This window comes from Strix uralensis, chromosome 6 (assembly GCF_047716275.1).
Source record: "Strix uralensis isolate ZFMK-TIS-50842 chromosome 6, bStrUra1, whole genome shotgun sequence".
NCBI classification, from domain to species: domain Eukaryota; kingdom Metazoa; phylum Chordata; class Aves; order Strigiformes; family Strigidae; genus Strix; species Strix uralensis.
Genome location: NC_133977.1, coordinates 15,992,341 through 16,005,115, shown reverse-complemented (window position 1 = coordinate 16,005,115; position 12,775 = coordinate 15,992,341). Strand labels below are relative to the sequence as shown.

Here is a 12,775-nt window from a genome sequence, read left to right as displayed (position 1 = left end):
TAATTTGTTTTAAAAGTACAAAAATTTTGCTATTGTCAAAGCAAGGCCTGCAGCAAAGCCCCCTTCTTAATAGCATGTAGGTTGCTGCACTAGGCTTTATTCTGTGCTATTTAAGGAGGCTTTTTAGGGATGTTCCTACTATGGCAACAGCACAAGCTGCTAAGGCTGTCAGCATTGCAAGCTGCAGCCTCTTGCGAGGGCCAAGCACAGCCAGGTACGAGGCTTTCCCCACGAACCAAGTCACATGCACTCACAAGCCCAAGCATCAGCATGCTGCTTTCTGCCAGCTCCCGCCCGGGGCGGGGGGGGGGGGGGGGCTAATATACAGTGACCACAGAGAGCTTGGAGACAAGGAAACATCAGTGGGGAGGAAAAGGAAGAGGAGTGGTGAAAGCTTAAAGCCAGAGAGAGAGTGGGGAGAGCTTGTAATTTTTTTTAACCATTGCTCACCCAGTTGATAGGACAGAAGAAGCCGTGTCTGACACATTTAAGCTAATATCATGTTCCGGTTTTAATTAAAGGTGCCGTCTTCCTTCCCTCAGAAGGACTTCAACTCTAGTCTCAGACTGCAAATTCCCAGCCAGCTGCGTAAGTACTGTTTTAGTGACACCATGTGGCTTCTGAGGATACTGTGTTTCAGAGCAGCAACTCTCAGGCTGAGTCCAGAGCCAAGAAGGAACTTAGCTGAAAACATGAGAGATGCACCAGGGATGAAGCACAAGACCTCCGGGCCTCATTGATGAGAGCTGTAATGATAACTGTGTCATTTCCTGATTACAGTCTGCACATCACTTATGGACCACAGACACCCTGCATCTTTTCCAGTTAGGAAGTATGATGGAAGCAGAAGTAATAAAGAGCTCCTGACGTCCATGGCCCAAGCAGCTGCTGGTGTTTGCTCTTGCCAGTGCCAAAGACATGCACACACTTAAAGCCTGATCCTGACTCTGGGGCTTTGTAAGTTAAGTTTAAAGAAAAAAAAGTTCCACATTATAGCAATTCCTGCATTTAGAAGTGTAGCCATCTTCTGTTAGCCCATTGTTTTCACCAGTTTCATTCTTCCACCACTAGAAAGAGAAGGAAGTCTGCTGCTAGTGCAAGCCAGATTCCAGGCTGCAGCATCTTTCACATAGAATCTTGTGGGATAAACACACAGAGATGTTTTTACAGTCTCAAGGTAGCATTTAACCACCACTGTGCACAGAAAGCACACTGAAATCTAGACACTGGCCCAAGGTCCCAAGTAATACAAGAATAAATACTCCCCCAGCTACAAAGCCTTTATAGCAGCACCCTTTCCTCTACATAACAGCTCTCAGAGACAGAGTGAGCCACAAACAAAGGCAGTAAGTAGAAATTTATTTAGCAGTACTTTGAGAGTCAAGGACTGATTTGATATTTAAAGAACACTTTGAGTCTCCTTGTTTCACTTTCTCTGCTGGCACATGTGGATGTGTATCTGGTCCAAGAAGCCTTGATCTGTGCGAGGGAAAGTTACCTTGTTAGGGACAACCCAAGAACCACGACTGCTTCGGTATTGCAGGTATAGCCTCCATGCTTGCAAGTCAGGTAAAAACACCACTGATTTCTAAGTTGAGCTTACTCTGCAATATTGATTCCCAACTGACCCACACACACAGATCTTATTGTTTCCCTATGCCTCTTCAATTCAGCAGTGACAGCAATACAACAACTTTATACCAGCTGCTTTTGTTGGCTTTGCCCTTTAAGTGGCTTCTTTCACCACAACTTTTAAGATGGAGAAGGCCTGAGGAGTTAAAGCATTTAGAGCTGGAGTCTTAGTTTATATTTCACCCACTTTTACTTTTCTAGAGTTAAGGAAGTGATAAGGGGAAAAAACCCCCACTCTAATCTATTTCTAAGTTCCCCACAGAAAGGTTTGATTTTAACCAACAGGTCTTTTGATGACATTTTTGATGCCTGGAGATTTCTGCAACTTAAATCAGTCTCAAAAATTACATTTGATAATAAGTCAGTGGAAGATCCTACACAACTCTACTGAGAAATGAAGCAGAGGTTTAATATGCAGAACAGAAGTACAGTCCTTGCTGTATCAGACCAAGTGATCAGACAAGACCATCAGAACAAGAAGCCAGTGAAATAACACAACTGCAATTATATGCTTAGGAACAAGTGTATTGAGTAGAAACAAGGGGAGGATTGAACAGCATCAGTGGTTTACTAACAAAGCACAGAGTCAAAAGTCATCCTTGCGACTACCCCTCTGTGCTTTGTAGATATGAACATCCTTACTGGAATCATAGTGGACCTCATATACAGAGAAACGGCCTCTCAGCATCTTCAAGAATTTGTGATCCCGTTCATAGCGGATGCGACAGGAAAGAAGAATGACAGTTTGCTCTGAGCACAGGTGGTCCAGCGTCTGAAGCAGTTCTGCAAAAGTTTCTTCCAGATAAACGATGTCTGCACCCAGGATGAAGTCAAATGCGCCTGGAGAGAAGTTACCCAGGTCTTTTCCCCAAGTCAGTTCCTTCACCACAGCTCTGGGACGTAGTTCAGAAGGTAGGTTAGCCTGTACGTTTGACTCCAGGAACTCCAGCGCTGCCGCCCTGTCTGTGATGGTAACACGAGCCCCTAAGCAGTACAGGAATATATGTCTCAGACAAACAGTCGATGTCCATAAATACAGCATTTGGAATACAATGCTCTAAGTCAAGCAGGCTCCTTAGTTCCTGTTAAACATTAACAACTTCCCTGAGCTGCCTGATTAAAAACAAACAAACAAAAAAGAACAAAACAAGCAAAACCCCCACTATCTACACACATCCTACCTTTCGTCAGTCACTTAACAATATAAAGTTTACTCCACATGAAGATTAAGTTGGGTAGGGAACCAAAAGTGTTTTCTGGAGCTTTTTCTTACTACATGAAAGTAGAGGACTTACTTTCTGCCTTTCCATAGGTGACAACAGAGTAAATTACAGGGATTGTTAAAATTAACCTGCTCCAATTCTGTATTTGTTCAGTAGGAGAGAGGCAGCTAGAGAGCTTCTTTCACAGGTCAGACAGAAGTTATGCCTGTGTGATTTTGAATGGCATGATTGTATTTTGTCAAACTGTTTTGGTTTTATTATTTCAATAGGCACCTTCCACAGCCACTGGAGCTTTGAATGAATTACAAAGTTAACCTGGGACAGTTAGCACAAACTTAACATAGTACCCCGTCCCCACCTCAGCCACAGAGACATCACAGGCAAATGACTTCATTTCTCCAGACCTTGGTCTCCCTGTCTGCAAGACAGGCTAACAAGGCTTACGCAAGCTCAGAGAGTGGTTTCAGTCTGTAGCTTTATCTGTGCTGCATACGAGGACAAGTGGAAGATGGCAAGCACAGCACTTGCTCCCTGGGGGAGAATAGCTGCAGAACTGAATGCTGCTGAGCTGAGTACCATGGTAACAGGCATCAGCCTTAACAGGGTCCCACCATAAAGTAAACTGCAGTGGCACCATCGCTACAATAAATAACGCAGTGGGCTCTGAAGTCTAACAAGAAAGGAAGATGACTCAGACAGGAAACACCACAGTTCACATATGTAGCTTTGGTGTTAACTTCTATACCAGGCATGTAGATGTAAAAGTGCCAATTTTACTACAGTTGTAAATTGCTTTAAACAAACAAAAAAAAGCTCTTACCTAATAACGTGGCCACTATTCCCAGCAATCCAGTTCCGGCTCCCAGCTCAATCACAGACCGATCCCTGAGATCAGTGCTTCCCATCTCCAGATAAGCACACAAGACAACAGCCTAAACCAAGAGACAAGGGCAATTAAGCACAGGGCTCATTTCAGTCATACTGAACACTGGCTGATTTACACTGAGAGAGAAGGTTATGGGAAGGGTCGGACACTTCAGGTCTGCAGCAAGTCTTCATTCAGCCCTTCTGTACCTCCTGTATGCATGTGTGGTCTTTTTATGAGTTTTATAGAGGACAGGCAAAAGGAAAAAAGATCCACAGAGGCTGCAACTCAGATGTGGCAACACTGCTTCATGAATCCCCATAGCAGGAGGCAGAAAGAATTGCATTTGGAAAGGAAAAGGTGGGGGGTGTCAAACACTGGTGAATGAACACAGTATTGCAAAAGTCCAGTATAAGGTTGCATAGTATCTTGTGTGGTATTTCAAAAGGTTTCTGCCCAACACTGGCATGCCATCAGGAAGGACACAGGGAAAGTGAAGTATTAACACTTCCATCTGTTTGTATCTAATAATGTATCTTGCATTTTACAGAGACCTCGGCAAGGTGCACTCTCCGTAGCAAGTTCTGTCAAAGCCGATGTCAGGAAAGGCCAACAGCCCTGCGCACCAGCTCAAGGGGTTTGCTAAAACTGCTATGCTTGTTCTTTCAAGCTAGAGGTAAAAGTGCAATTTGTGTGTTTCCCTCCCAAACAGAGACCTGACTGATGGAAAGCCCTGGGATTCTTACAGCAGTACTGTGACCGATTGCCCTGCAGCCTTGGGCCTGCCACAAACCCTTCTGTTTTGGATGGTTCTTATCCCCAAGATAAAGTCTATCAGCAGTCCTTCCTGACGCTACAAGCAGCAGGATCCATGCTGTACTCTGAAGGGCGTTAAACAAACATCAGCAGCCACTGTTAAGAAATGGGTGAGAGTTCTGTGAGTTATTCGGGGTATTTCCTGTATTTTGGCACTGGCTGTGCAAGGTGCCAAAATGCGGCCCGCTTCCCCTGCAGTCCTCCAGGATCTCATAATTATGAGGGGGGGAAAAAAAGTTAAAGTAGGGTTTAACGTTTTCTTTTTGTAAAAAAAAAAAAAAAAAAAAAAAAAGGAAAATCTTTTTACAGGAAAAAAGATTTTAAATAGTTTTCTAAGGTGATTCGGAGAGCTAGGGCAAGCGCTCCAGGAAGCCATCAAGAACGGAAATATTCCACCCGGTGTGAGCACCTACCGCGTCCCAGACCACCGCCGCCACCCCGAGCCGCCGCCAGTCCTGCCGCAGGCGGATGGTGCGGCTGGCGAAGCGGTACGTGGCCGCAGGGCTGTGCAGCTGCCGCGCTCCCCAGCCGGCTCCTTCCTCGTAGGGCACCAAGGCCATCCCGCCGGCGGCCGGCCGCCGGGCGCAGCCCCCGGCCCCGCGGCTCACCGCTCCCGCCGCCTCCGCGCCCGCCCGGCGCCTCGCTCCCCCTCGGCCCGTCCCGCGCCGCCGCCCCAGGCCGGGCCGAGGGCAGGGGAAGGCCCGGGGCCGCCGCGGGGAAAGGCCCGGCTCTCGCCCGGGCCCGGCCCCTCGCCGCCCGGCCCGGCCGCTACTCACACGTCGCAGGCCCGGGGCCGCCGCGGAGCTCCCGGCCCGGCCCCCAGCGCCGCGGCCTGGGGCGGGTGCGGCCTCCGCGCCGCCGCCCGGTCGGGGAATGGCGGTGGAGCCGGCGGCGCCCAGCGGCCTCTCCCGGCGAGCCGGGCGGGCGATCGAGCCCCGGGTAAAGAGGGGCGAGGCGGGGGCTGGAAGGTCTCCGGCGCGCTCCTGCCCCTCAGCCACGGCGGGAGGCGGCGGGGGCAGGGCAGGAGGCAAGCGGCGGCGGTCGGCGGGGCCATGCCGGCGGCCCGGGGCTGGTGCCGGCTATCACGGGCTTGGCAGCGCGGTGTGCGGCACGGGGAGGCCGCTGGCCGGTAACGGCTGTGCCTCTGCCCGTCCCTGGCAGGACCTCGGGGCACCCCGGAGGGGGAAAGCCTCGCGCTGCTTCTTGCCGGAGGCTGGGCCCGGGGCTTCCTTTATTTTCAGACCTGTGTGCCACGAGGTGCAAACGCCCTGTGGGACGTTGTCTGCTGTCCCCGCAGCCTCTCTGTGGTTCCCGGCTCCTGGCGTTTGTTTCAGGGGTTTTTGGAAGTCACTGCAAAGAAAAGGTGTTTGTGCAGCCCACCGGCCTCATCCTCCATTGCTGGCACGGTGAACATTGTCTCTGCAAGTGCTCACCACCAGCCTGGAAGCGGTGCCTCAATGACTGGGTAACCGCTGCAGAAACACGACAGTTCTTGTGCATCTCAGTGCATCCCGGTCAGAGCATTGACCAGGGCAGTAAAGTCACAGTTGCTCTTCGCTGGTGGTGTGGCGGGAACGCTCCTGCAGCATTGTTTGTGCATGGGCTTCTCTTTACCTTTGGCTCCGTTTAATCTCTTGTTTGGCAAAACAACACAGTGCTCCTCTCCTTTGTGTGTCTCCATCTCCAGTTAGTTGAACTTTCTCCAAAGACTGCTAAAGGCCACGGGAGGGCCAGAGAAGCGTCCTGGCAGCACTTGCGCTCTGGCTGCCTGGAGGCAATGCTGCAGATACTCTGCAAAAAGGTGCAGGACCTCCAGCTGTGCTCCTCAGCCCAAGAGGAGCCAGGCCTCACGGACAAAGGGCTGTACGTGGGAGAGCAGGGCAGGGGAGCAGCATCCATCACCAGTGGCTCGTACGTGGGGGAGCAGGGCAGGGGAGCAGCATCCATCTCCAGTGGCCGTGTGGCTCGGCAGCTCCCAGTGTCACCACTGACAGGGCAAGGCCAGCCCTCAAAGTTGGGGAGCATAACGAGCTCCAGAAAACATCCCCACTCTTTCCCACAGGGAGCAGCAAATCTGACTGGCAGACAAAAGCAAATGTGGTTACTCTAAAAGCTGTTCATTTCAACAGAGTGGCTCAAGATTCATGAAAGTCTTTGTGGAGGAGCGTTACAGGCTGCACAGGGGTAGCAGGAACTAGAGCTTGTTTTTAGGGTTCTACTGTAGGGGAATGGAAACCAGAATTTTACTTGCCCCAAACCAGTTCATACACGTCTTATGGCAACTTAGACTTCTCCTTATAAACATGCCAGAGCGGGTGCGATGATTCAGCTTAATGTGGTTTTATGTCCTAAAGTGCTGGTCCCTTGCCACTACTGCTTTTGAGAGTTTGAAACTGCTTGTGCTATTATCTCGATTATTTTTTAAATTATTTATATAGGCAGTGTGGGAAAAGCAATGAGAGTGATTACACTTGAAATGAGAACTCTGCTTGGATGAGTTTTTGAATCACTTATGCTGTGCCTAAACAAATGGAGGCAAATGGAGGGAAACTCCCAAATGGCACAAAGCTTTCGCCTCCACCTCCTGCACCACATGCCAGCCCTGGGATCTCCAACCGAGATGTGGAGGAGTGTGGCAGGGCTCCAGTGCTCCCAACTGCCTCCTTTTTTCCCCCCTAGATCATTTTTCTTCCCCTGCAGTATTTCGTAAGACCAAGGGTCTGGCTGAATAGCAACTAGAGTGAAAAAAGGCTGTATGTGAAAATTTATACATTTGTTCCCAAAGATGATACTGCAGTGAGTGCTTTTATCCCAAGAACATGTTTTTGTAAGTCAGATATCCCTGAATATCTTTGGAGCCCAGCAGGTTCTCTACCAATCCTGCCCTGCTTCCCACGACTGTTTTCCCTTCTTCCCTGCTAATGTTACTGTGGCACTGCTTTCCATGAGCCTTAGACAGATCAGAAATTACTTTTCAGATCATAACTGGATTAAAGCTATTAAAAGGGAAGCAAGTCCACTAGAAGTTCAGTAAGGGCCCTGATTCCCCATATTCATTCTATGCCTATATTTACCCGCTTTTCCCCTTTTCACATCCATTTTCTAAGAAGATACAGTACCCAGGTATTATAGTGACAGAGAAAGAGACTTGGTTTCTTTCACCCTTCCTGACAGTAAAAGGATAAGGAAAACACAACAACAAATAATGATGGCTAAAACAGTTGCCCAGATCTGAAATGCTTTTTCTCCCAGCAGGGCTAGAGCTTAGCACAACAGTAAAGCTGCAACAACATAGTCTGGTTCAGCTTTTAAACACTGCAGAAGGCTATAAGGACACCTAAGCTGCAGATAAACTTGCAAAGTAGGAAATAGCTGATTTTAAGGTAAGCAAGAATGACTTAAAGTATAAAGAAACACCAAGTCCATTCTTATCTCATTCAGCTACTTGATAGAGCAGGCATAATGTGTCCAATTATAAGTAAATTCTGCTACCTCAGATGCAGATAAGCTTTGTTGGGTAATTAAGAAAAAGTGTTTAAGAGTAATGGTCCTTGTAATAGAAGATCAAAGAATCAAGTAGATGAGACAGAAATGAGTACAAATTATTTTGAAGCTATACTAATATACCTCCCTTTTTGAAATCTTCTCTTTCCTGCTTAATATTTAAAATCCTCTCTTAGAAATGAATGTGACAATTCTTGTGATAGCTCTGCAGACACTGCATGTACCGCATGGCGGTGCATGGATTTTGAAGCCACCCATGATGTGGGGAAAATACTGCATCCCTCACGCAGTCTCTGGTTACCAAGGCAAAGGCAGGTATAAATAGAAACTATCTGATTTTTTTTTTAAACTATCTAGAAACCTGTGTTGTTGATAACCCTCTGACAGCAACGCCTTATTCCAAATGGTTCTGTTCTACATTTGTGCAGAAACTTCTGGTTGTACACGTTTAATCCTTTCCTCTCTAAATAAATAGCAGCTACTTCTGGTTGTCATTCCACTGAAATACAGAACCTGTCTTTAAAGTAAAGTTTGGACAAATATCTATTTTGCTGAGAGCTTTCATCAACTAAATGAACCCAAGCTAACACAAAGCTTAGTGGAAAACCTGGAAAAGAAAGCAGTCTTTCTCCTTAAGTATCACCGTAAGTGGCCATTCGAATGACTAGCAGTGAAATGATTTAACAGTTTTTACATTTTCATCTTCAGCAGTAGCTTCCAGATTCTCCACACCAGTGAGATAGATGGGGCAGTGAATCACTTGCTGTTAAATACAAAGGGAATAAACCAGAGATTAATTTGGCTGATGACAACTTGCAGTTGCAGAATCAAGACAGCCTCAGCTTGAACTGATCTGGATCATCTTTGAATCCAACGGGATGAATTAAAAACCTAAGTTTCTGCAGAAACTGACAGATTATCGGTAGACCTTATAACTTGCTGCTTCAGCAAGATCCTTGCAAAAAATATTCAATATTGAAATAAATGTATGGTCTGATCTAGCATGTCATTTCCTTTAGACACAGAGTTACATTAAACAATGGAAGTAATGATAAAAAAATATGAAGATGTGTAATTTCATAAGTGCTTGAGCTGAAACGCAGGAAGTTTCTGGAGCCGCTGAAGAGGGAATAGTTCCCGTCAGTAACATTACATTCACGCCTTCAACCTCACATCTCGATAAACTGTCATACATAATCACCACATTTATTAAAATGTCTTGTTACAGAAAGATCACTTAGCTTTTCATGGAATTATGTGACTGATCTCTCAAAGACCTTGCAGGTCTGAAAGCTGACATTATTCTGAAGTTTTAATTAAGGAACAAAAAGCAAAATGAGTAAGCTCCTCTTCTCAAGCAACCACTGCAGTTCCAGCTGCACTTCATTTGCTGGAAACCTCCTCCACTTAACACTGCACTTTCAGATGTTCACAGACCTTACCCACATCTCCAGTCAATAGACTTCCAGGCCATAAGATGCCACATGTCGGGTCTTGTGACAGGAGAGTCCCTCAACCACCGAAGCATGACTGATGCGTGAGCGGGCATCGGTCTGCACACGGGTGGATACCAGGAAGGGCTGCTCCAGCAGTGCTCTGGTGAGCGTGGGGCTGTGGTAGGGAAATCATGGTGCAGTGCTGTGATTTCTTCTGCCAGCAGCTTCTGTAGTCACTGCAGCTGGTTGATGGTTGTAGGCCAGGGTAACACATGTGTCTGGCACATGGGATACTAGGGTGGGGTAAAATGCTGGAAAAAACACCCTTTTATGGAGTCTGAGTATGGATCTAGGGGCTTAATGTTAGGTGGCCAAATTTCTGATGTGCTCTATAGGTGCAGGTTTACATAATTGGAGAGGAAATTACACTGCAAGCAATGCGTTGTATTAATTTAAAACTAGTTAACAACTAATTTTAAAAAATTTAAAAACAATTATATGGGCAGGCAGACAAAGGCTATAGCATCCATACAGATGCAAGAGCATGTGCCTCAGTGCAAAGGTTACCTTTTAAAACCAAGCAGAATCCAAGTTTACGAAAAATGTGGGGGGTTTAGTGTTATTTGTAATGGTATTGACAGTGTTTCTCTTCTCCACTCCTTAGAAGACAATGAAGAAGACGCAAGAGTCAAGTCTAAGCAGTTTCAGATACCTTAAAGCCAATAGTAAGTGCTCCTCAGAGCCTCCTTCCAGGCTTTAGTGGTCCAGGGTTGGAATTAAACCTTTAGAAGTTTGCACTAAACAAACTTACTGCAGGGCTTACACATCCAATTTGACTTTTCTGAATGAAGTCATGCATCCATGTTAATGTTTCTGTTAAAATATTGGAAAGCATTTTCCTTTTCCTCATAGGGAATTTGTGTCCATGACCTGCAGTACCAGCTGCTTCTAACACTTGGTACATCAGAATAGTAGTTCTGCCAGCTCTCTGCCCACGAGCACACAAATCACAGCTTTGCAGGCCTCCGTCTTTCTTGGCTTCAGCACATCTTGAATTCTCTTCTCAGGTACTAAGTCTCCATTAACTCTACCTTAGCCTTTGATAATTGGGAAGCTAGTTTTATTTTACCTTAAGGAAAAATGAAGGTAGGATCAGAAAAGAGAAGCTAAGGTAAAGAAACGTTAACTCCCATATGTTTGTGCTGTTGGTATCCCTGCGGTGATCCAGATGCTCGCACGCTAGCCAAGAAGCCTCTGCATTGCCTGTAATGACATCTTAGATTGCTGCAGAGACAAAAGGACGGATTTAATCAATGACACCAGCACTGCAGTCTGTCCGTATGCTATGAAGCCCAGGCTCCCAGCTCTGGTTTGCATGTATTCACCACTAGCCAAGGGTAATACAGAAGATTTACAGAAGTGTGAAAATTTAGGGCTGCTAAAAATCCACCTTGTGCATTCTGAACAAACCTCACTGGTTACTTTTTTCCCCAAAACCATTGGAATTTTCTATTTCCCTAACTACTGTTTTGCTTCAGGCTTTTTCCCTTAAATGGCCATAGTCTTATGTTACTTGTCAGCTTCAAAAGACAATCACGCGTGCAATATTTTTGTCCTGTCAGCTGGTAGTGGATTTCAAAACAGGATGCCTATTTTTCCCCCCATTATTTGCAACAGTGAGACACAGAAGTCTGAGCTTTTGTTTTCAGTTGGTTATACAGGTTCAACCTGGTGATTCATTCTTCCTGCAGCTACGTTTCCAGGAAAAGACAAAGTCCTGGCTCTTCTCCAAGTTATCCATAGACTGACTGCTTGAGAGTAAGATCAGAAGGCACTCCTCCTGCAGCTGGGACACTTTCTAAGAAGGGAGAAATTGAACAAAACACATCCCAAAGCTGGTGCTATCGCCCTGCAGACAAGCAAGGAGGCACATGGCCTTGGAAAGGCACGTGCAGTACTAAGTCAAGGTGAAGATAACAGCAGAATTTACAGGATGTAAGATTCTTGGCCCTGTGAAGCATTTGCAAGGAGCCATTCTCCATGTCTGGGACAGATAGTGACTGTGAAGCTAGATGGCTTACAGAAAATCCTACAATTAATTTCAAGGATTTTAGGAGACTCGCAGCTTCTTCTTGCAGTTGGTGTGGGCAAGAACATACCCTTGGTTTGGGAATTTTTCAAGAGTCGTTATTCAGGTAGGAGCTGGTAACTATGGTTTCAGACATCTCCTCTCAGGGATACTGCTGCTCATGGATGAAGGGAAGCCTGGTTTTGCATCATGAAGCAAGGGACTACAGGATTGATTGTGTGGTTATGAACGCAAGTGCTAAGCTTTTGGAGAGGGAGTTAAATAAAATCATGCACAAATCTACCTACAAGTAACCATCGCAGGAAATGTAAGGACTTGTCTGAGAAGTGGAGTTCCTTTGAACACAAGCAGACAGCGGCTCACATGTAAGGGGCAAACAGGCCAAGTAAAGAGACAGAATTACCTTCCACTGTGAGCCCACAAGCCAAAACACAGCTGGTAGCACTAACATTAGTCCTGTCAAGCCTGGCAGCCTTCATTTATTATGCACCCTGCAAATAATTATACATAGAGTTAAGCTTATAGCTCAGAAGCTGCATTCAGTAGTTGGCAGGGTACGTTCCTCACTGGTATAGATCCTTTGACCTTATTAGACTCACATCAGAAGTGAATCTGGTCCTTTGTATTTTCAGAATAAATCATAGGTCTTTTTCATCTCCGCAACTCAGGAATATAGGTTGCTCCTTCTTCGGCTGCCATCATGGTCTGACTTAGGTTTTGTTTCAGGATCCAGCCTGGCCTTCCTTAAAGGCTGTGTGGAGTTCTCCCAGAGACTACAGCAACTTCCCCAGAGGGCTTAAATTAGGATTTGTTTCCCACATTTTGGAAAATTGCTTTCCCTTTCGTGAAAATTAAAGCAAACATACTCTCTCCCCACCACGCATTATTAAAAGTTAAACATGAGCTTGGAGGAGGAATGAAGGCCTGTATAACAAACTTACTCTTTTTAGGGAATAGTGACATTAAGTGTCAAATTTATAAACTCCCATCCACTCTGGCATTAACACCTGATGGAATCCATTTGGCAGTCAGTACCCTTGAGCTATTACTTTGTAGGTTACATTTAGGTCACATTTTCTTTGTGAACACAAATGCAAGAGAATTACTTTTTATCTTCATAAAAGCAAGATTCAGGATGGGAAAAAAAAAAAAGCAAACCTACAATGCCAGAACAAGTCAAAAGCTGCTCTGCTCCTCTCTGTTCCCTGGG

At 46.1% G+C, this 12,775-nt stretch overlaps 1 protein-coding gene and 1 long non-coding RNA gene across 4 annotated transcripts; one reads left to right on the top strand and one right to left on the bottom strand.

The window, feature by feature from the left end:
• Positions 1-1,341: 1,341 nt before the first annotated feature.
• METTL21A (methyltransferase 21A, HSPA lysine) lies at positions 1,342-5,571 on the bottom strand. Of its 3 annotated transcripts, none has more exons than XM_074872945.1 (3): positions 5,313-5,571; positions 3,676-3,787; positions 1,342-2,616 (listed from the first exon to the last, which is right to left on the bottom strand). In XM_074872945.1, exons 2-3 carry the CDS (start codon positions 3,758-3,760, stop codon positions 2,219-2,221), a joined length of 483 nt encoding a protein of 160 aa, XP_074729046.1. In that variant the 5' UTR covers positions 3,761-3,787; positions 5,313-5,571; the 3' UTR covers positions 1,342-2,218. The 3 variants fall into 3 exon arrangements, with proteins under 3 accessions (XP_074729046.1, XP_074729045.1, XP_074729047.1); XM_074872944.1 differs by lacking the exon at positions 5,313-5,571 and adding an exon at positions 4,950-5,270; XM_074872946.1 differs by lacking the exon at positions 5,313-5,571 and adding an exon at positions 4,950-5,302 and having other exon boundaries at positions 2,297-2,703; positions 3,684-3,787.
• Positions 5,407-12,083, top strand: LOC141945198 (uncharacterized). The gene is made up of 4 exons (XR_012629441.1): positions 5,407-5,475; positions 10,141-10,201; positions 10,389-10,543; positions 11,228-12,083. It is a non-coding gene; the product is annotated as an uncharacterized LOC141945198 (long non-coding RNA).
• Positions 12,084-12,775: the final 692 nt, after the last annotated feature.